Here is a 23,298-nt window from a genome sequence, read left to right on the forward strand (position 1 = left end):
GTGTAATTTGGTTAAGGCTCATTCCAGACAAGAATGATGTACTGCTTGTAGGCTGTAGCATGTGCCAAGAGCATGTGGACAGATGCATTTCAGAAATCAAATCAAGTGAATACATGCACAATTTGCAAGAACTAATGGCATCTGGGACCAAGAACTTTTTTTCTATAGGTTTCAGAGTAACAGCTGTGTTAGTCTGTATTCGCAAAAAGAAAAGGAGCACTTGTGGCACCTTAGAAACTGACCAATTTATTTGAGCATGAGCTTTCGTGAGCTACAGCTCACTTCATCGGATGCATACCGTGGAAACTGCAGCAGACATTATATACACACAGAGATCATGAAACAATACCTCCTCCCACCCCACTGTCCTGCTGGTAATAGCTTATTTAAAGTGATCATCAAGTTGGGCCATTTCCAGCACAAATCCAGGTTTTCTCACCCTCCGCCCTCCAGTGGGGTGGGAGGAGGTATTGTTTCATGATCTCTGTGTGTATATAATGTCTGCTGCAGTTTCCACGGTATGCATCCAATGAAGTGAGCTGTAGCTCACGAAAGCTCATGCTCAAATAAATTGGTTAGTCTCTAAGGTGCCACAAGTACTCCTTTTCTTTTTTTTTCTATAGTCCCCTCAAAATATTTCTTCTTTGAGTTTTATAAACTTTTGGTATGTTTTTCTTAATAGTATCCCTGGGTTCCCTGCCCTTAGGAGAGTAGGGGAGGACTTCTGGGCTTTCCCTCCCCTAACCTAAAGCAGTGAGGCAGAGGAGCAGTCGTAAGGGAATGGGGGCCAAAACCTAATTTCAAATTAGTTATACATATTGCCTTTTAATAACATTTTAGTATAGCATTGAAGGGGTCAGATAGCTCCTTACTGCCTTTTTACCGCTTCAGTTTTTTGCTGTTGCAGTATTTGAGATTACTTTTCAATTTGTGCCGAGAACTGGTAAATACCTTTTTAGGTGTGTTTAATTCATACTCCTACTTTGAGAAGAGAGAGCTAACTTACAAGTTTCCCATGTTAGCATTCATACTCAGTGAATGCATGCTAAAGATCATCCAGACAAAGGCTATCTGGTTTCTTAACAAATGGAAAAAGAAAGCTGAATGTATTTTTTGAATATGATGATTGGCACTATTGCATATAGCTTGGAAACATTAAGGTGAAACTCAGTGTTTTGCTTTTATTTTAATTGTGCAGCATTAATAGTAATCACTCATATAGTGCTATTGAAATGGAGGCCATTAAAGTACCCAGATTTCACAATGTGATAAGAAAAGGGTAGGTCTGTCTAGACTCATAGACTTTAAGATCAGAAGGGACCATCATGATCATCTACTCTGACCTCCTGCACACTGCAGGCCAAAGAACCTAACTCACCCAGTCCTGTAATAGACCCCTAACCTCTGGCTGATTTACTGAAGTCCTCAAATCATGGTTTAAAGACTTCAAGTTACAGAGAATCCACCATTTACACTAATTTAAACCTGCAAGTGACCCGTGCCCCATGCTGCAGAGGAAGGCAAAAAACCCACAGGGTCTCTGCCAATCTGACCCCAGGGAAAATTCCTTCCTGGTCCCAGAGATGGTGACCAGTTAGGGATACAGGTATAGGTTTAAGCAATTAAGATAAAAGCAATTTTATTAGGGTTTCATTAGCTTCCTCTGATAGAAGAAACAAGTCAGTTTTACTTGTATTACCACATTCAGTTCCAGAAAGATTGGCAGCTGGTGCAGGGGCAGGGACAAGGATCAAGGTACTATGAAATAGTTGGCTAAACCCCAGAGAATGTTGTGAGATGTAGAAAATGTAGATACTGTATACAGTGCATGTCCAGTGCCAGTGGGTTTTAAGTTACAACTGTGCTGCAAGTCTTCTAATGGTATTTGTCTTTCAGACATGGGAATTCCCTTTGGGTTATAGTACAGATTAGGTTTTTATAAAATAACTATTGAAAATACCAAAAATCTTCACTTTTGTTAGTTTGTGGAAAGTTGTGGAATCTTCTGTGATTGCTGGGAGCTCATCCCATGAATACAGGTCTTGGGCAAAGACCAATTCTTGATATGATGCAAAAAAATAACATTTTACAACTTTGATTTAAGAAGCTACCTTCACTCCTAACTGTAATCATCTTTAACCCCCAGCCCCCAGTCAAAAATGAGATCCCTACCCCTCCTTCCCCATTGCCCCCAAAACCGGAAACCATCTACGTGAATGTAGATGTCTACAATATGCAGTTCAGGTACATGAAAACACAGAAGATATTTGGTTTAGCTTCATGTCTGATATCTACTGGTTTGTACCAATGAGCAGCCTGGATATTTAAAAGTGAAATATCAACAGGTAATGTTGCCTGTTATGTGGGGATTTAGAAAATGTTACACATGCCAACATTCCAGTAAAACAACATGTGGGCCTTGTAAAACAAAATGGAGTTATGAATAAAATCCAACTAAATATCGTATAAGCAGAAATCTAGCATGCCCGGGTGTGATGCCTACCCCATGCCGATGATGAAAGGGTTAATGTGGGTTGATAAGGGTGGGCCAGGTGTAATTAATGATGTGACCCAGCTGGGGACTGGCTGAATGTGATTAACAGAAGAAGTTTAGTGCAGAAGGAAGCTGCAGGGAGAAACTCTGCAGTCACTCTCCTGATAGTAGGGAATGAAGAGACCTGTAGGGAACAGAAGGGCTCTGTCAGGGTGAGGAGAAAGTCTAGGGAAATGCTTGGTAGGAAGAAGTCCAGAGATGTGGCAGAAAGGAGTCTGGTGGAGTGAACTTTGTCTGTGTGTTCTAGTGTCCCTGGAATGGAACCCAGTGAGAAGGGCAGGGCAGGCCTGGATTCCCCTACCAGCCATCAGGGAAGGTGATGTGAAGCCTCTGACATAAGCCGATAAGGACTTCTGAGATCCCTGAGAAACAGGTGTATAGACCACTAGGTCCAGAATTGAGGGTGGGAGACCAGATGGGGGGATCAGATATTTGTTTTTGCTACACCTTCTGTTAATTTGGAAGGAGTGGGACTAAATGTGACTCATTGGAGGGCTGAGTCACGAGATGAGGCAGACCACTGAAGGGCCAGAGCAGCTGTTGGCTGGGGGCACGAGATGAAGAGAGCATGCTACACCACGCCAAGCTGTGAGGGGATGCTCCAGCAGTAAGTGCACTCTTGTACCCCAGGAAACAGTCACAACAACTGAAATAAATGTGGCAGTGCCCTTAAGTGGCATGCCTTACCAACAGACTTAGAGGTGTTTCATACTGCAGCTGTTGTCTTTTTTTACTTTTCTTTCCTTTGGTCATCAGAGCATCTTGAATGCTAATTTATTAAAGATATTCCAGTCATTGACAGTCTGATTAAATCAGGTGAATTACAGGGGTACTTTGAAAGTAAGCAATATTCAGGCTAGTGCTAATGTCCATCATCTGAAATGAAATGTGAGTGATTAGAAACCCTGTATTGGAATCAATAAAAATATATCCTAGCAGAAAATCAATGCATATTATAGATACACCTTTTAAAAAAGCATTCCGCACAGCATAGCTGTAAATACACAAGATCAGTGGACAGTAATCAATAAGTTGGTTTAAAGTGCTGTTTTATAAATGCTTTTACCTGGAAGCATCTTAATGCCAAAGAGATGTGGCCTTTTTTCCCCTCTTCCTGTTGAGTTTTTCTTCGTAATCTTCCTAACATTGATTCAGTGGTTCAGGCCTCTTCTATTCCTGCTGCTACTTTCCATTGCATCTATTTTTAATTTCTTCTCTAGACCATTGTTCCTGACATGATTCTCATTGTCTGTCTTCCCTTTCCTTTCCCATTCTCTCACTTCTGATTCTTCTTTGTTTTCTTTTATCTTTCTTCTTCCTCCCCTGTCTTCCAGCTGCTTCCATTCTTTCCTTTTCTTGTTTTCTTCCTTCCCTTTGTCTTTCTTCCCCTTTCTTAGCTGTTTGTGAACCACTTTGGGATCCTCAGAGGAAAGGTGCTTTAGAAGTGCAAATACAGGATGAAGCTGTAGATAGATTATTAATTATCAGAAAAGGTAACTAAATACAGTATGTGAAACTTACTGGCTGTTGGGTCAGCTCCAGTGAGATAATGCAGTTTAATAATGCTCTTGTATAATGTGAGGTAGCACAGTTCAGTGATATTCTTCCAACATTTTAACAAAGGGCTCTCTCAAAAATTCTCCTTTGTCCTAGGTTATGCTCCAGAACCTCAGCGCCACCCAGTTCCCTTCATGCCCATTACTTCCTTAATACAACAAATTCTCATGAGGGAGACTATGGTCTGGACCTCCCTATCCACTCAGTGACTGCTCACCCTCCCCCTGCCTGCCTCTCCTGTTCCTCCAGTTGCAGTGAGTTCTCTGGAAAAGAAGGTTCCCTACTGCTTCAGGGGTGCCTATGACTCCATGACTGAAAGGATGAAGGGATGTGTGTGTGTGTGATGATGCTTTTCATCAAATGTTTCTGTGACTGATGGTAAACTGGTTCCTCTAGCCATGCTTGAGGCTAAAGCAGCGGTTCTCAAACTTCATTGCATTGTGACCCCCTTCTGACATCAAAAACTACTATACGACCTTGGGGGGGGGTGGGGCAGGGGAAACTGTAGTCAGAGTCCACCTGAGTCCTGTCATCCTGGGTGGTGTGGCCAAAACCAAAGCCTGAATCCCACCATCCTGGGCGGAGGGCCAAACCCCAAACCCAAACTCCACTGCCCCGGGGGGGCAGGGTGAAGGGGGAGGGCCGGCAAAGTCGAAGCCCAAGGGCTTCAGCCCTGGGCAGGGGAGTCTGTAACCTGAGCCCCACCACCCAGGGCTGAAGCCCTGGGCCCCAGCAAGTCTAACTCTAGCCCTGGTGACCCCATTAAAATGGGGTCCCGACCCACAGTTTGAGAACCACTGGGCTATAGGAACAAAGAGACAGAGAGACTTTCAAATCCCCCCTTGCTTTTCCAGCATCCTGGCATCAGTGCAGTGAAGGAGAGAGCCTCCTGCAGAAGTGGAAAGGGAGTTGTTAGCTTTCTCTGACCCATGTTGCTGTATTCTCCCATCAATGCTGTCTACAGCTCTGTACCCTACTAATGTCCTCTTGTCCATCTGCAAGAAGTATGACAGATGATCAGTTTTCATCTTCTTGGTGCTGGAACAGAGCAGTGAGAACAACAAAGGCATTTAAACAAGAATCTCCCCGAAGCTCTGTTCATAGCGTCCCAGACACAATTGACTGTTAGCTTATTATGAATCATCTGGAGGTCTTTGCCTGGGGTGTTTAATTCCTACATACCCTGAGAGCGTGAGACTTCAGGAATATTTATTATTAGTAGTACTAGTAACAATATTTTCATGGATTTTAAAATAAAATAATGTTTTACAAACATCAGCTGTACATATGAGCTCACAACTGGTAAGTTGTTAATACAATACAGAACTCCCAAGTTATTACCTCTGCTGGACTTCCCAGCCTATAACATCCTCTCTGGATTTGCCTCTTGGATTGCATGTTCTGTGGGGCAGGGACTACTTGTTTTTGTGTGTTTTACGGCACTGGCACTTTATTAGTAGTACATTTTATTGTTTGAAAATGAAATGATTCCTTTTCACATCGTGAGTCTTCAGCTATGGAAGGTGTAAAAAAAATACTGTCTTCAACCATCTGATTAGCTGCTAATGATTCTAACCCTTCCAGCCCTCATTATGGGGGGAGGGATAGCTCAGTGGTTTGAGCATTGGCCTGCTAAACCCAGGGTTGTGAGTTCAATCCTTGAGGGGGCCATTTAAGGGTCTGGGGCAAAAATTGGGGACTGGTCCTGCTTTGAGCAGGGGTTTGGACTAGATGACCCCCTCAGGTCCCTTCCAACCTTGATATTCTATGATTAACCAACTGTGCATATATCTATAACAAGACCGATACGCCAACAGGGAAACATTCAAAACATCCCCCTTCAGGGGTGGGTGTGTTTAATTTTTTGTCCAGTAGAAACTGCAAGCTTAAGGATTCTGTGTGAGCTGTATAACTTGTCAATGAGGCTGAGGATGCTGCTTCCACAGCATTTCTAGCCCTAGCCATCTCACGGAACAAGGAAGCAAATTTGGAATGCAGTGTTGGATCCGCAGGATGGTGCATTTACTAGATTACCAAGCCAGCATGTTCCCAGGCATTAACAATAAATTATATTTGAAGTTGGAAAACAAGTAATGATCATAGGTTAAGTTGCATTGTGGCGCCTCTGTGATCCAGAAACAACATATTTGGAAATGGTCATACGTGCTCACTCCCCTCACCAAAAACACACTCACACCTTCCTGAAAACTATTTGTTCTCTTTTAATTTCCCCCTGGCTCTCTCCTTGCCCCCGCCCGCCAATAAAAACCTAGATTTTGAGATCCTCATTTGGTGACAGAATTGCTAAAATCCCATTTTTGACACTTCAGTGTTGCGATTTTTCCTTTTGCTGGCTCAGGAAAAGGCATTAATAGATTCTGAATTAAGACTTCATCAGAAGTCCCTATTTGGTTCATTTAGAATGCTTACAGCTATCTTTATTGAATGTAGTGACAATTACAGCTGTTGGCAGAGCAGAACTAATTTAATCTGTTTTGGCTGCTGAAATTTGTGAAGGAGCCAAGAATGATTTCTGGGAAAAATTGTTAACCCTGAATATACAATCCTGTAAGTTTCGGAGTGTGTTGTCATCCCCTTATTGCTAAATAGCAAATATCCTGATGCTAATGAATATGCAGATTTTTTAAAAAGAACATATCCAGTAGTGAGAGTGCAACATATTGTATTTTGGGAACCCTGGGTTTGAATGACGATTATGCATGTTAGGGAACAAACCATTATAATTTTAGAGAAGATAAGCACTGCATGTGTGGGAAGCTACATCTAGGGGGGATTCTCTCTTTGAATCCTGTAAGGATCTGACTTTCTTCCTTTTTGGCAGGGGTGAGGGTGTGGGTGGAAAATGTTAACTCATGATAGACAGACCCAAGCATTCACTGATTGTTGTATAAGGTATGAGTAGATGGTACATACCCAGAGGTGAAAGTAAGCCGGTACGCCCTGGTACGCCCCAGTGCACCGTACCGGGACCGGCTTTCCCAGATGGCAATTTAAAGCCCTGGGGTAGTGGCGGCAGCCGGGAGCCCCCAGGGCTCCTCAGTGATTTAAAGGGCCTGGGGCTCTGCTACTGTAGCGGCAGCTGGAGCCCTGGGCCCTTTAAATTGCCCCCGAGCCCCAGGGTTCCCAGCTGCCTCTGCAGCTGGTAGCTCGGGGGTGATTTAAAGGGCCCCGGGCTCCCAGTTGCCACTACAACAGCTGGAGCCCTGGCCCTTTAAATCAAGATTTAAAGGCCCCGGCGATTTAAGGCCCCTCCTCTTCTGGTTAAGGCCACGCCTCTTCCAGTTGAGGCCACCCCCCCGCTCAGGACTCCGGCGTACCAGTAAGTCCTCTGACTTACTTTCACCCCTGTACATATCTTTTATTTTTCCTTACAGAGTCACATTATAACTTTCCTAACCTTGTCATGGAACAGCTTCACTTAAAAAACTGGGACTTTCTTTGTGTGCAGGTCATCACAGAATATTCATTATATTTGTATAAAAGGTGACAGCTTTGTTGCCACAGAACGAAATGTGAGGCTTACAGGCCCTAGTCTAAGATTTAGATTTAGCAGGATTAAAAAAAGGATTAGACATTTATATACATAGCAACAATCTTCAGAGTTGGACTTGTTATAACAAATATTAAAAGAAACAAGCAAGAGGAGAGATAGAAACCTTCAAGTCTCAGGGAATAAACCAGATTCTTAGGAGGAGACTTTCCCTCAAATCAGGTTATTCTGTTACAGGGTTTCTTTCTCTGAAGCAGCACAGACTGGCCAGACATGATGACAGGATACAGACAGGATATATGTGGCACTGGCCTGATCCAGTATGGCAATTTCTGTGTTCCTCCTCTTCCCTAAGACATACAATTGCACACCTGCCCCTTTCCTTGTTCCTTCTTGGTCCCGCAGAGTGGGAGTAAAAATGATGTCTTTCTACCTAATCTCTTTGGGAGCATGCCAGAAATGGACTTTTCCTACTTAGGGAGGATCAAGCAGCTTGCCAAGTTCTGCAGCAAGAGTTGAGAACTTGGAAAGTAGAAAGACGTCTTATCCATGATCAGTTCCTCTCTAGTGTGCCTCTCTCCTCTTTTGGCTTAATTCTACTTTCCCAAGAATTATAAAAAGGTGCAGTTAGGAGAATCACTTTCTCCTCCAACTGCCACTTCACTGGTCTTGCTTATCTGAGTAGTGGTTCTCATCATATGTACATGATATCACTTTTTTAAAAACAAATTACCAGACTTTCTAAGACGCATTGACAACGGCCAGTTTTTTTTATCCAATCACTTTGTCACATGTACGGTTTGTTTGAATCTCTTGTCTTTGGTCTACAGTTTTTCTCATCTAAAATGCTGATTCTTACATCAGAACTCACAGTTGTGTGGGTACACTTGTAGACTTTTTAAACCACAGCTAAAAAGCTTGTAGGCAAGGGTAAGTGTAGATATCTAGAAAGTCATTAAGGGATGGTATGCTGAACTCTCCCTTAGTTGATGAGGCCCCATTTCTTCAAAGAAAAAAAATCATGGATCTAGAGGGCACAGAGTTAAATAATGTAATTTCTTTATTTGTACTGCAGTAATCTCTCCTTATGGGTTCTGACATCCTCCCTTTTGGATACTAGTCACTATGAATCACCTACCTGAGTTCTAATGTTGTGATACATTTGGAATCTGTTAACTTCTTCATGTGATAGTTTGAAACTGACAAAATACTTTTTAAAGTGCAGTAAATGATGGGGAAATACATTGTAATATGAGAAAACAAATAAAAATCATCTCAGTGAGCTACATGACATTAGGGAGGTAATATATATTATGACAGGTTTCAGAGTAACAGCCGTGTTAGTCTGTATTCGCAAAAAGAAAAGGAGTACTTGTGGCACCTTAGAGACTAACCAGTTTATTTGAGCATGAGCTTTCGTGAGCTACAGCTCACTTCATCGGACTTCATCGGACGGGCCCAGTTCATCTCTACCTTGGACTTAACCAAGGGGCACTGGCAGGTACCGCTAGATGAATCTGCCAAGGAAGGGTCAGCCTTCATCACACATCTCGGGCTGTATGAATTTAATGTACTCCCTTTCGGGCTGCGAAATGCACCCGCCTCCTTCCAAAGACTTGTAGATGGTCTCCTAGCGGGATTAGGAGAATATGCGGTCGCCTACCTTGACGATGTGGCCATATTTTCGGATTCCTTGGCAGACCACCTGGGACATCTACAAAAAGTCCTTGAGCGCATAAGGGAGGCAGGACTAACTGTTAAGGCTAAGAAGTGTCAAATAGGCCTAAACAGAGTGACTTACCTTGGACACCAGGTGGGTCAAGGAACTATCAGCCCCCTACAGGCCAAAGTGGATGCCATCCAAAAGTAGCCTGTCCCAAAGTCAAAGAAACAGGTTCAATCCTTCTTAGGCTTGGCTGGTTATTACAGACGATTTGTACCGCACTACAGCCAAATCGCCGCCTCACTGACAGACCTAACCAAAAAGAAACAGCCAAATGCTGTTCAGTGGACCAAAACGTGTCAGAAGGCCTTTAACAAGCTGAAAGCGACACTCATGTCTGACCCTGTACTAAGGGCCCCAGACTTTGACAAACTGTTCCTAGTAACCACAGATGCGTCCGAGCGTGGTGTGGGAGCAGTTTTAATGCAGAAAGGACCTGATCAAGAATTCCACCCTGTAGTGTTTCTCAGCAAAAAACTGTCTGAGAGGGAAAGCAACTGGTCAGTCACTGAAAAAGAATGTTACGCCATTGTCTACGCTCTGGAAAAGCTACGCCCATATGTTTGGGGACGGCGTTTCCACCTGAAAACCGACCATGCTGCACTGAAGTGGCTTCACACCGTCAAAGAAACTAACAAAAAACTTCTTCGGTGGAGTTTAGCTCTCCAGATTTTGATTTCGACATCCGACACATCTCAGGAGCTTCTAACAAAGTGGCTGATGCACTCTCCTGTGAAAGTTTCCCAGAATCAACTGGTTAAAATCGTCCTTGAGATGTAGAAAATATTGTTAGTCTTTATGTACTTGGTAGTATATTTAGAGATGCATGTGTCTTATTAACTCTGTTTTTCCTAGAGCTCCAGGAAGAAATCCCAGCCAGTGTTTCACCCTAGCTGAGATTTGGGGGGCATGTCATAAATATAAAGGGAAGGGTAAACCCCTTTGAAATCCCTCCTGGCCAGGGGAAAGCTCCTCTCACCTGTAAAGGGTTAAGAAGCTAAAGGTAACCTCGCTGGCACCTGACCAAAATGACCAATGAGGAGACAAGATACTTTCAAAAGCTGGGAGGAGGGAGAGAAACAAAGGGTCTGTGTGTCTGTCTACATTCTGTCTTGGCCGGGGATAGACCAGGAATGGAGTCTTAGAACTTTTAGTAAGTAATCTAGCTAGGTAGGTGTTAGATTATGATTTCTTTAAATGGCTGAGAAAAGAACTGTGCTGAATAGAATAACTATTTCTGTCTGTGTATCTTTTTTGTAACTTAAGGTTTTGCCTAGAGGGGTTCTCTATGTTTTGAATCTAATTACCCTGTAAGGTATCTACCATCCTGATTTTACAGGGGGGATTTCTTTATTTCTATTTACTTCTATTTTTATTAAAAGTCTTCTTGTAAGAAAACTGAATGCTTTTTCATTGTTCTCAGATAGCCTGTGGTCACCTATGCAAATTGGTGAGGCTTTTTATCCAACATTTCCCAGGAAAGGGGGGGTGCAAGTGTTGGGAGGATTATTCATTGTTCTTAAGATCTAAGGGTCTGGGTCTGTAGTCACCTAGGCAAATTGGTGAGGCTTTTTACCATACCTTGTCCAGGAAGTGGGGTGCAAGGTTTTGGGAAGTATTTTGGGGGGAAAGACGGTTCCAAACAGCTCTTCCCCAGTAACCAGTATTAGTTTGGTGGTGGTAGCGGCCAATCCAAGGACAAAGGGGACCTTGGGGAAGTTTTGACCTAAGCTGGTAAAGATAAGCTTAGGAGGTTTTTCATGCAGGTCCCCACATCTGTACCCTAGAGTTCAGAGTGGGGGAGGAACCTTGACATGGTAGCTCACGAAAGCTCATGCTCAAATAAATTGGTTAGTCTCTAAGGTGCCACAAGTACTCCTTTTCTTTTTGCGAATATATATTATGTGAGGTTTTTTTTTTTAAGACTGCTCTAAATTCTGATGCTGGAGGAGAACAAATTATAGTCAATTTCCTATCTTTTTTCAGTAGGGTGACACAGTAATCTAACAGTACAAGCATTGCTTCTTGCTTATATTTACTCTCATTTGCATCTGCTTCTTTAATCCTCTATTGAGGGCTAAGATTGCCCTCAAACAATCACAGACTTCATTGAGAGCTGTGTATCAATATTTAAGGGCAGAATCTGTTCTAAATGCTGAGTGAATATTCAGTGAACTAGAAGCAAATGTAAGGAAGTATAAGCAAGAAGCAAAGCTGTCTGACTGTCTCATCGTAATAAAAAGAGAGTAGGAAAAAACTTGCATTCCACTTTCCAACAACAAAATTTAGAAAATGAACTCTTAAAAGTTCTGGTGTATGTACCTAATGCCTCACATCAGTCATTTCTGTGGACATTTAGTCTCCTCTTGCCATTGACTTCAATAGGCATTGAACATGAATATCTAAGGCAGAGTTTGGCCCCTAAAATTGGTTATGCTGGTGTCTCATTCCTCTTTAAAATTTTTCTTCCAATATAAAATATTTCCGATACAGAATATTGTCTATGAACAATAAACGTGACTCTTACTAAAGTACTTTGATCTTCAGCATTAAAGGATATTTCCTGAGAAATATAATTTAACCTTATATAAATGGAGGAAATGGGAAGTTGTTCTTTCTTTTACATTTTCACTTATCATTTTATCAGAGATGTGGCACAGAGAAATCCTTTCTCTGTGCCGGCCGTTACAGATTCCTGCCTATGCTTTTTGTGCCCAATTAGCTGTTTCTGTTCTGTACTTACTGTAAAATAATTCTTTACATTTCCTTATCACTGGACATCAGCTTATGCAATGTTGAATAAGCCTTAAAGAAATGCTCTTTTTGTGGCAGGTAACAAACATTGTAGGTGGAAAAAGGCATACTCTTCCTGTGGAGACGGACATCATAAGCCATACTGATCACTCTTCCAGTCTGTAGCATTGCATTTAGTTCTTTGATGCTGTGTTGCTCATCACTTAACAATTACACCAATTACATCTGCTTTCCTAGTGGAGAAGTAATTGTGCAAACTGATATTTTTCTTTCAAATAGATAGCTTTTAAGACCTCTTAAAATCAAGTTTCTCACAGAATAGACAGGGGCTTGTAACACCCTGGTGATACTTTTCAGTAGGGGTTTACCACAGTGTCCTAGCCAGTAGTCCAATCTCCTTCCTTGACAGTACTGTACAGTGTGCTTTGTTTGTCTGCATATCAGTACTGGTGTATGTACATAATTTGGGCATAGGTGCTGTGGTTGCTGCCACACCCCCTGACTTGAAGTGGTTTCCATTATATATGGGGTTTACAGTTTGGTTCAATGGCTTTCAGCACCCCCACTGTAAAGATTGTTCCAGCGCCCCTGAATTTGGGAACCCCAGAGAGGAAAAGGTGCTCTAGAAATGTCAGATATGATTATATTAAAACCTACAGCTTTTAAGACTGAAAACAACTGAGAATTCAACACAATTAACTTGTATGTAAAAACAAATATAATTTTTTCCCATTATACTTGCCTTTTGGTCATGAACTTATTCAATATGTATGATAATAGAACTTGTATGGAATACTTCAGTTGACAAAGCTTCTATTAATATTAGACTGAGATTGGCTTTGACATCCTACTGAGCTCAAGTAATTTAGACTTGATAAGATAAATGTCATTGGAACTGTAAGAATTGTGTGAGATCTCTCCATTGCTAGGTCTTTCGGAGTCAGTACAATGTAAATGCAGTTGAATGAGATGCTTATATTATCAAGTTTTTGCAGACCGTTTGTATCTGCAATGCTATCAATGGAACAGTAAGTAATGTACTGGAATAGAATTTCATTGTGGGTAATTTGTTAATTAAAAATGTTTTGTTGAATAACCTTTCCTTCTGCTTCAAGATACTAGTCCACACAAAGGCCTGAAGGGTCTGTAATACTTAGGGATCAATTATGCCTTGTAGGCACAGTCCGTTGCAAGGGCTGGTGTGAAGCCACACTGCTGCAGAGGGAACAATGGGAGGCATTCTGCCGGTTACTATCCTCCATATAGCTGGTACATAGGGTAGGGTGGGGACAATGGCAGAGCCATGGTCCTGTCTTCTCCTAACCCTTTTAGGGCACTGAGTATCCCCCCAGGATTAGAGAGTACTGGTTGTGTGCCTCATGATGCTCTTTTGCCCTTCCCCCACTGAGCAACTGTCTAGTAGGCAAGCGGAATTGGCCTTTAACTTCTTAAAATTAGGCCATTTTAGTTGCCATATGAGGCAGGGCTTAAATTCAGCTGGAGCTGTCCAGAGCAAAGCTCTGGTAAATATTTCAACCCCCTTGGAGTTTTTATAGCATGTGTGGGGAGCTCCGGGAAATACTCTATAAAAATTTAAGCTTTGGTATGACGCAATGCAGTGTTGGAGACAAACCTGTATTTTTTTTACTAACGTTAAAAATAACACACTAGAGCATTCCAGTCTAATGGTAAAAACTTCATTCCACTCACCACTACATTGACCAGGAAGCTTAGTATAGTGATCTGGAACATGATGTCCAAACACTGTAGTGTATTTGTAAAGGGTAACAACTTGTAACTGCCATGTACATTAGTCAAACTGGACAGTCTCTACGTAAAAGAATAAATGGACACAAATCAGATGTCAAGAATTATAACATTCATAAACCAGTCGGAGAACACTTCAATCTCTCTGGTCACGCGATTACAGACATGAAAGTTGTGATATTACAACAAAAAAACTTCAAATCCAGACTCCAGCTAGAAACTGTTGAATTGGAATTCATTTGCAAATTTGATACAATTAACTTAGGCTTGAATAGAGACTGGGAGTGGCTAAGTCATTATGCAAGGTAACCTATTTCCCCTTGTTTTTTCCTATCCCCCCCCCCCCCCCCGACGTTCTTGTTAAACCCTAGATTTGTGCTGGAAATGGCCCACCTTGATTATCATACGCATTGTAAGGAGAGTGGTCACTTTAGATAAGCTATTACCAGCAGGAGAGTGGGTTTGTGTGTGCGGTGGGGGTGTGTGTGAGAAAACCTGGATTTGTGCTGGAAATGGCCCAACTTGGTTATCGTACACATTGTAAGGAGAGTGATCACTTTAGATAAACTATTACCAGCAGGAGAGTGGGGTGGGAGGAGGTATTCTTTCATGCATTGTGTGTATATAAAAAGAGATTCTACACTTTCCACAGTATGCATCCGATGAAGTGAGCTGTAGCTCACGAAAACTTATGCTCAAATAAATTGGTTAGTCTCTAAGGTGCCACAAGTACTCCTTAACTTTTATTAAGCGTTTTTAAATTATGTAACATTGTAAAAGAAGAGAAACCCAGCTTTGGGCTGGAATTCTGCATTTATTTTAGAGGAGACTTTCAGAGATACAAAGGGTGGTAGGTGCTGCACTGTCAGTGAAATTCTGTGAGAGTTAGGTGACAGGTGTCGCAATAGTGTACCAAGGTATAATGTGTTTTTGGAAGAAATACAGTAACATCATAAGGCCCCTAATATCTAGAGGGCTAAACCTACTAGTCAGAGGTTTCAGAGTAACAGCCGTGTTAGTCTGTATTTGCAAAAAGAAAAGGAGTACTTGTGGCACCTTAGAGACTAACCAATTTATTTGAGCATAAGCTTTCGTGAACTATGAAGTGTAGCTCACGAAAGCTTATGCTCAAATAAATTGGTTAGTCTCTAAGGTGCCACAAGTACTCCTTTTCTTTTAGTCAGAGGTTGACACCCAGGATGAGGAGGCACCAGCAAGGAAGGTCCAGTGTTATCTACAGAAGCCTCTGGATTGTAGGTGTGTGAGAGACTTCAAGTCCCAGTTAAGAGAAACCCAAGAAATACGAACAATTGATCCTTGCTGTAACTACCATGATGATGGCCATCTTTGTTTATAATGTATTTTTCATAGAGAAAAATGTCCATTGAAAATTATTTATATATTTGTTTTGGAAAAGGATTTTCCCACATAATTTTAAATAACTTTTACTGAAACAAAAGTGAAAATAATATGCATATCTTTTTGGTTTTAGTAACCTTCAAATTATATCCAGGAAGCTATTATGATTAGTTTAACTGTTCAGAGATGATAAACCTTTTAATCCATTTGAGCGATAGAATTGATAGTTATTGAACTGTTAAGTCTAAAACCAAACTTGCTAAGTATGCTCTCAGCTAACAGGGTGATTTCATCATATTGTCAGGGGGCCTGTTATTTTAAAGAAATTATGTTGTGTGTAACTAATGATGTGGTCCCGGAGGCAGGCTCATGCAAAAGAGATAATAGAAGTGTTGTGTGGCCACACAATATCTACTGAATGTTAGATAATAGAGGTAAGAATTATGGCAAACTCAGGGCCCATTACTTACCCCTTACCAATCTACTTACATGTTCTTGTAATTTTCATGTACTTAAAAAATCGTTTTATCCTGTTAATCATTCATTTAGAATCGTCTTAGGAATTTTATTTAATTTCCACTAATATTGGTACTCATTTATCTTAACACAATTTCCTTCAAAATATAAAGCCAAGTGGATATGATTGTTTAATGCTGTTTTATTTGCTTTTATGACTTATTATATATAATGCATAACATGCAGATATCACAGGGTATCTCCAGATTTGACATAACTGATGGTTCTTTATCATGGAATATAATTCTGAAGTCCTTTATTTTTAGTTTTAGTAGGAATTGTTTTAGTTTAGTAGGAATAGTTTCATGATGAGGAACCTTATTGAATGGTAGCAGGGGTCCTGATGTATATGTGATATATGTAATGTATTGATGGATAAAATAGATATTTTATCTCCATGAACGAGCTTAGATGTATTTTCATAGAAATGCCTTTGAAAGTGGGACTACAGAAGACCAGTGACTTCACAACTAGTGTATGTAGAGGGGTTGTCTCAGTGTTTATACCATCATGTTCCTTGCTCTGTACCCTATGGTGGGGCCAAGCCTTGCAGTCCTTACTCATGCAAAATTCCCAGTGAAATAAAAACCTTGTTTTGCTTTCAAATATCTAATTTCCCTTTTTTGTTCCATTCCTTGTTTGTTCTAATATATTCTCCCACTGCAACTACATTTATTGAGACAAAAATTGACTGCTTTGTTTCATGGGGGACTCTGCTGCCCTTGTTCAATTGATTTTTAAAGATGTCTTGTTTTATTGTAATACCAGTATTTTTGCTTTTGAGCTTCTGGTTTGAATGAGCAGGAACACCCAGGGAAAAATATGGCAAACAGTGCTAAATTTTGCATGTTTTCAAGGAAAAATTGTTAAACCCTCCATCATTTTCTCTAGCTTGGGTGGGGAGAAGATCTCTAGAAACCCTTTTATTTCTTGAGGGGCCAGAAGAGGACTTAGGCCAAGACTCTGTTTCCCCTCCTCCAGGACTTCTTCTCTACCATTGGGCCACACGCTTCCTGCTGACCTTGGGGGTATGATACAGCATGGCCAGAAGGCAGCAGGAGAGTGATATAAGAGAGATATGTAAGTCCCAGGATGAGGAGAAGCCTTATTCCCTGTAGAGGGAAGAAAGGTTTCTATAGATTAATTAAAAGCACCTGAAGCCAATTAGAGCACCTGAAGCTAGTCACCTGATAAAAACCCCCTGCTTCAATCAGCCAGGGGAAGGAGTTGGAGCAGAGAGCAGTCTGAAGGAGTTGAAGTCGAGGAGAGTTTGGAGAAGTGCTGTGGCTGGCTAGAAGACCAAGCCCCTAGGCTGGGACCTGGAGTAGAGGGCAGGAAACTGTGACCTGAACACCCCCCCTCACCCCCCCCAAAGAGGAAGTGCAGGACCCATCATAATCGTACCGGCAATTTGCCACAGGGGTTAGAGGACATAGTTTATTGACCTTTCTTAAACTCCATCCCCCTCAGTGTCAAGGTTGTGTGATGGCTGGTTCCCTCCTTCCATCTTAGATTCTTCTAGGGTGGCTATCTGGCTCATCTTCATATGGGCTGGCAAGATAGACCCCCTCCTCCCCACCCCTATCTACAGAAAGATCTTGTGACAAGGGATGTGGGAGGAAGTGGGTGGCATCAGTCTTGGCTGAAACTTGTTTCTTCTTTACTAAAATGTTCTCAAACCTTTTTGCAAATCTGGGGGAAGTTTTAGGCTCATTACAACTCCTGTTCCTTCAGGTAGGTCATTTGCTGCTGAGCTTCCAGTTCCTTAAAGGTGATTTATTTCACAAGGTTTTAATTTTTCTTTACACTGGCAGATTTTGTCTTTGATTAATGTACAAAGTGCTCCTCCCCGCTGATCTTTCCAGCATGGAGAGCATCAGACAGTGATTACAAGTGTGCTGTATATATTTCATTGTGAGGACACCATTAAATGCAATGCGGGCTCTGTAATATAAACTCTGTTGAACAAACCTGGTGGCTGTAACTTTTAAAAAGTAGCAACCCCTTCCCCGCCCCCGATTAATTTCTGTGGGTTATTTTGTGACTCAATTCTTGGAAGTTACAGACTCCACCACACCACTTTCCTCCAGACACACTGTAGTGGTATGGTGGGGGCAGGAGTACATGAGTTTGGCCTCCTCAGTGAGCAGGATAAAGTGGCATGTATTCCACTCCTCTTTTCAGTATTGGCTTGAAAACCATAAATAAGGTTCCTGAAACCAGGGAAGAAGTTTGTAATGCAGATCCAATGAAATGTCTTGTCTTCTTCTGTAAGTCTGACACACATTTGTGTCTGATTCAAAACTTCTTATTCTGTTCTTTATTCTATAAATTGTACATCTGACACAGAACTACCGGAAACCTTTAGTTTATGGTTTGACTGCTGTGGTTTGGTTTATGGTGCATTATATTGAAATTTGTCAGCTCTTGACTTTATCTGACATTCCATGACCATCCCAGATATCTTCTAATACCTAAGATTGCTAATGTTGAATGAGTGCTTTTACAACAGGAGTACAGACTTGTTAGAATCTGTTTTTGTTCGCTCCCCTCCCCAGGCTATAAATGTTTCTCATAAACTATTGTTATGTGATAGCCCTTTGGTATTTCTTACTCAAACTTCCACACTTGTTGCTATTACAAAATGTTGAGGGACCATATACCTTGTACCCACATATATACATACACTTCCCTCTAATTCATGGTGAGTTCTTGGTCTTCTTTGCAATGTGTGCAATTCAAACCGTGAGTGTGTATGTCTCTTGAGCTTCTTTCAGGTAGAGCAGGTAGGCAGTTCCTCCCTTGTCCCAAATCCTTTGCATCTCTTCAGCACCAACATTTTCAAACTCTCGCAACTAGTGCTAATTTCCTGTCTCTTTTGCTGGCTCTCAGTGAGATAGTGAGTACACCATCTGGATCCAAATAGATTACCACAGATTGGAGACCTGGACCTTGTAGTGGACACATCTTATCCCTCTTTTGTTCAGCTGCTGAGTTCTGTTCGGCTGTCTCCAAACTCTCACTGAGGTACAGTTGTCTTAGCCTTCAGATGGTGACTATGGTATGTCATGCCAGGTGGTCTACCCACAAGGAAAGTTTCCTGTATAGCTTCAAAAGGACTACTGAGCATGTTTAGTGCCACACCGCAGATGGCGGATGTTTTTGCTTCTCTGGTAGTGTCATTTCGCCCAACTCTGGCAAGTCTGTAAACACACAGTAAAACGAATAAAAGTAAATGAATAAACTATGTCTCCACCTCACTATTTCTTCCCTTATTTACACAAATAAATGCTGAAATGCATGCATGCCAATAAACCATTTGGCTGTTTTTCTGCATATGAGAATGTTGGCATGAGTGCCACAATTTCTTTTTATGAAGAAATAAGTGTATCATTTTAGTTATATATAAACAAAAGTAATTTAAAACATGGGCTCAGTCCTGTAATCCTTACTCTCATGGATCAGGCATTGAGAGAATTGGGGTTTAATCCTGGTTTGTTGTGTGACTAAGAACATTTGAAAGAAAATTTCAAGCAGATTGCTGTGTTCATTGAAATAATACTGTTGCCCATAAACATTCAATTTTTTTGTACTGTTATGTACATTGCATTGTAAGATTTAATAAAAATAGACTTTGTAGAGTTTTATCGTCTCATAAAAAGAACCGGTACATCTTGCACTATTTTATTTTTAGATATGTGTCTTTCTCAAGTTGCTTCAAAATTATTGACAATGGTTGTCACTTTCACTACTGTTTCAAAAGATAACATGTCTGGGCTATGGTGAAAACAAATTACAGTCCCTTATCTAGAAGAAAACAACGTCCAGTGCTGCTGTACACAGAAATGGGGCTATGCAGCTACTGAGGCTTTTCCCACAAGTGGTTATTTCTCCCTCACTAGTGTAGGTTTTTTTTAATTGCTTGTGACTGCTCTCCCTTCTCCAGTTAGGAGTCCTAGCCCATGGCTAAATCAATTGCTATTTGTGCTAAATGTGCATATGCCCTGAGTATTCTACAGAGGGAGTGTGGAAGGGGAAAATTATTCCCAAATTAATATCCAAGGAATAATTTTAAAGAGGAGGCCTGTCATCCTGAAAACAGAACTCCTGGGGTGACAGCTGTGTTTTGTTGCTAAACTGTGGACAATAATAGTTCATTGGACTACAAAATCCCCCAATTGCCTTTTCATTTTCTGTTTTGTGCATGTGTGTGTATTAGTGGGGGTTATTAATGAGAAGTGGTTATTGGGGTTGCTAAAAGGAAGTGTCCTCTCCCACACCTGGAAGTCTAGTCTGAAGCTGAGTTGAGGCTATGTGGAGTAGGGCCTGAAGAGGAGACAGTCCAGGATGTATATAGGGAGTAGTAGAGTCGGAAGCAGAATGCTCACTTGATAAAGCTTTCTCCAGTCCCAGGCATAAGTGCAATTCCTCAGCAGAGTATGATTCAGAAGTGCAAATCATTGGTAGCCATAGCTGTGTTCAGGCAAATCGAATCTCCGATTCCATCTGAATAGTCAGGATCGTTCTATCAAGCTAATTTGCCACTTGATAAATTGGGAACTAGTTCTTAATTGTGCAAAAATTACTATAAAATCATAATTGTATAATCCCCCAATGTGTAATTATGGTCCATTTTGACAATATTGTTTGTGGTGTCTCGAATCTGTAAACGCAGTGCATGTATTTTCAGTAAATCTCTGCAGCTAGACTTCCAATTAATTCTTTTTAATGAAAATACTTGGTATATCGCAAATTGATTGCTTTTTCTAAGTTCAGTGCTGTGGTAATTTTTCTTTCAGCACCTAAAGAGTTTGGTCCACTCTTATACACTAATAGCTTACAAATTTTAATTTTTAAAACTGAAGCCATTTTAAAGTTAACTTAAACCTGGTAACTTCTTAGCTTTTCTGTTTGCCAACATAAAATTAGCTTAAACAAATTATGCTGAACAAAATTCCTCTCTTTAGGCCTTGGATAACACTATTTCAGTCTAAAGAGAATTTTAATGGCTGAATTACAAACCATCTGAAAATTATGGTTTAATAGAGGTGCTAGCTAACCCTTAGAAATGGTAATATTGCAGTGGGTTTTGCTAAACATATATAATGGCAAAAATAATCATGAGCTTCCAAAATATACCACAAAGCATTTGGTAATTACACGCCTGTACACTAACAATATTTGTTTTTTTCTCTAGTTTCTCTGCTTGAAGAATATAAGAACATTCCTTTCAGCATGTTGTGAGATATTTGGGATGAAGAAAAGTGAACTTTTTGAAGCATTTGATTTGTTTGATGTGCGAGATTTTGGAAAGGTAATTTAAAATTTCCTGTTTACTCATATCTTCTTTTCTGGCTGGATAAAGTGGTTATTGGGTAATGCTTGCCATTGGTTTTATATAGCAACTACCTTGATGCAAAAGAGAGGTTTGGTCTAGTTTCGTTCTTTTCACACTTGTGTTGCATTTTTCTTTTCTTTAAGTCATAGCTGACAGAGGCCAACTGCCTGGGTGTGTTGACCATTGTGTCCTTTAGATCTACTCAGGGCAGACAACCCAGTGGCTAGAATTGCAGTGGCCAATGTACACTAGCACGTCCCATCATCGGCGCGACTGGTGATGCACTAGTGCTAGCGCTGGAGGAAGACTTTAGGGGAAAAGTGTAGGAGAGGCCAAAGAGGTCAAACACCTAATGTTCTACTGACGGATTTACCTCTTGATTCCTCCCTTGGTTGGGCTTGCTCACAAGGGCTGTTCTGTTGGGAGCAAGTTACAGGCACAAAAGGAACAATGTTATGGGGCTGAGAAGGACCATACAGTGGATCGGTGTCATAAGGAAAAATGTGCACGGCTGGAGGAGCAGGGAGTAGCGGTGGTGGGTGATGAGAAGAGGAGTCTGGGCTGACTGTAAGGTCAAGTAAATCAAGCAGTCACTTGGCGCGCCATATCTTTTGCGGGGAGCCTCCTATACCATGCACACTCTCACTCCCTTGGAGTAACCCTATTTTCCTCTCCAGCAGTGGGACTTAGGAGGGGGGAAACAGTAACTCTCAGCCCTTCATCCCCACCCTCTTATGGCGAAGGGAGAGGAGTGGTAGGCAACTCAAGACTTGAATTCTGTGCCCCCCCCCCTTGTCATTGCTTGAAGCCGCTGTGTTGCCTGTGGGCCTTCAAATTGTAAGGCTTGGCACTTAGAGTAATGGGAAGAAGGAAAGGATGATAAGAGTGGCTAAGCATGGGGAAGGAGAGAAAAGTGAGGGTTTTGTATGAACAACAGGCGGTAACAGTAGTCAGATGAAGTGACAGTGGAAGTGGGATGTCCCTAACCCGCAGCATCACCATCTTTGCACCTATAATTTTTTTCATTGTCTAGGCTGGCAGAAATCGATGTAGGTTTAATACAGACACTCTATCTCTTTTCTCCAATATTTTCAAACCAGACTATCAGACAGCAGGAACATGCTGTGGCAGGCAAATATCCTGGTGTCTATGACTACGGTCTGTGGGAAAAAATCTCTTACGTACAGTTAGTGTGTCATAATGGATATCCCAATTGCATGGCAAGACAGGCAATCTCTGAAGTCTGGGGAAAGGATGTAATTGCCAACTGTGTCCATGAATAGCAGGTTCATTTTAATAAGAAATACAGACATTAAGATTGTGTATGGTGAAATTGTTTGAGCAAATCCCTCTTTTGATGATCACATCTGTATGAACGCTAAATGCAGGTCATTGCCAATGTTGTAATAGGCAATTTAATGCCAAGACAGGTCAGTTAGGTTATAATTAGCACTCCCACAAGCTATTACATTCTCTACCAGTGCCACTCACAAAGGTGCAATTTGTGTTCTGCCTTTTAAAAACCAAATAAACACTTTTCGGTCTGGTCCTTACAACCGAATGCTCATTGTTCAGTATAAACGAGGAGCAATTTATCACCATATATGGGACCTGGCTTTTGGCAAGTATGGTTTGATTCATGTAGCCAAATGATCACTGCAAATAGTGATCTACATAACATAGTTCCACTGTGTTGGCTTTTCATGTACCTCTGGATTTCTTATGTTTTCTCTACATTTTTCACCCTAAAGCAAACCTTACAAGAAGTCTTCTTGTTTGCTTTCTAGATAATAGCACATTTACCTTGCTATTTGGGAATGGAAGGACTTCTGTGCACAGGCAAAGCAGATATGACCAAAGGGATATGTATTTAGTATAGGAGGAGGGTGGGGAAGAGAGAAAGGGAGGGTGAATGGGAGACAGAGAATAGAGGGTCAATGAAGTAAAGGAAGGGGCATGAGAGAGGGGGGAAAAAAGGGTTGGGAATTGTGAAAAGGAAAGCTTGACTTAAGAAGGAAGAGGATAGATGAGGGAAGGTAATGGGTAAGAAGAATGTGAGGGATATGGGGTTACGAAGGAGTTAGGCTGATTGAGCAGAATGGAGGGAGGTGCTCCAAGTGTTGATATACCCATAGTTAAAATAGTGGTGGGGGTGCCACAAGCCATGGGCCCTTCCAGACTGGAACTGCTTGACAACTTTGGAATCTTTTTCTTTCAAA

At 41.4% G+C, this 23,298-nt stretch overlaps 1 protein-coding gene across 1 annotated transcript in view; it reads left to right on the forward strand.

The window, feature by feature from the left end:
- Positions 1-23,298, forward strand: part of VAV3 (vav guanine nucleotide exchange factor 3) — a 248,303-nt gene that overhangs the window by 34,344 nt on the left and 190,661 nt on the right. Inside the window, exon 2 of the mRNA XM_084637324.1 lies at positions 20,939-21,055. Coding sequence (XP_084493450.1) covers positions 20,939-21,055 — 117 coding nt within the window. The remainder of the gene's footprint in view (positions 1-20,938; positions 21,056-23,298) is intronic.

Source organism: Lepidochelys olivacea (assembly GCF_965140295.1).
Source record: "Lepidochelys olivacea isolate rLepOli2 genome assembly, chromosome: 8".
Taxonomy (NCBI): domain Eukaryota; kingdom Metazoa; phylum Chordata; order Testudines; family Cheloniidae; genus Lepidochelys; species Lepidochelys olivacea.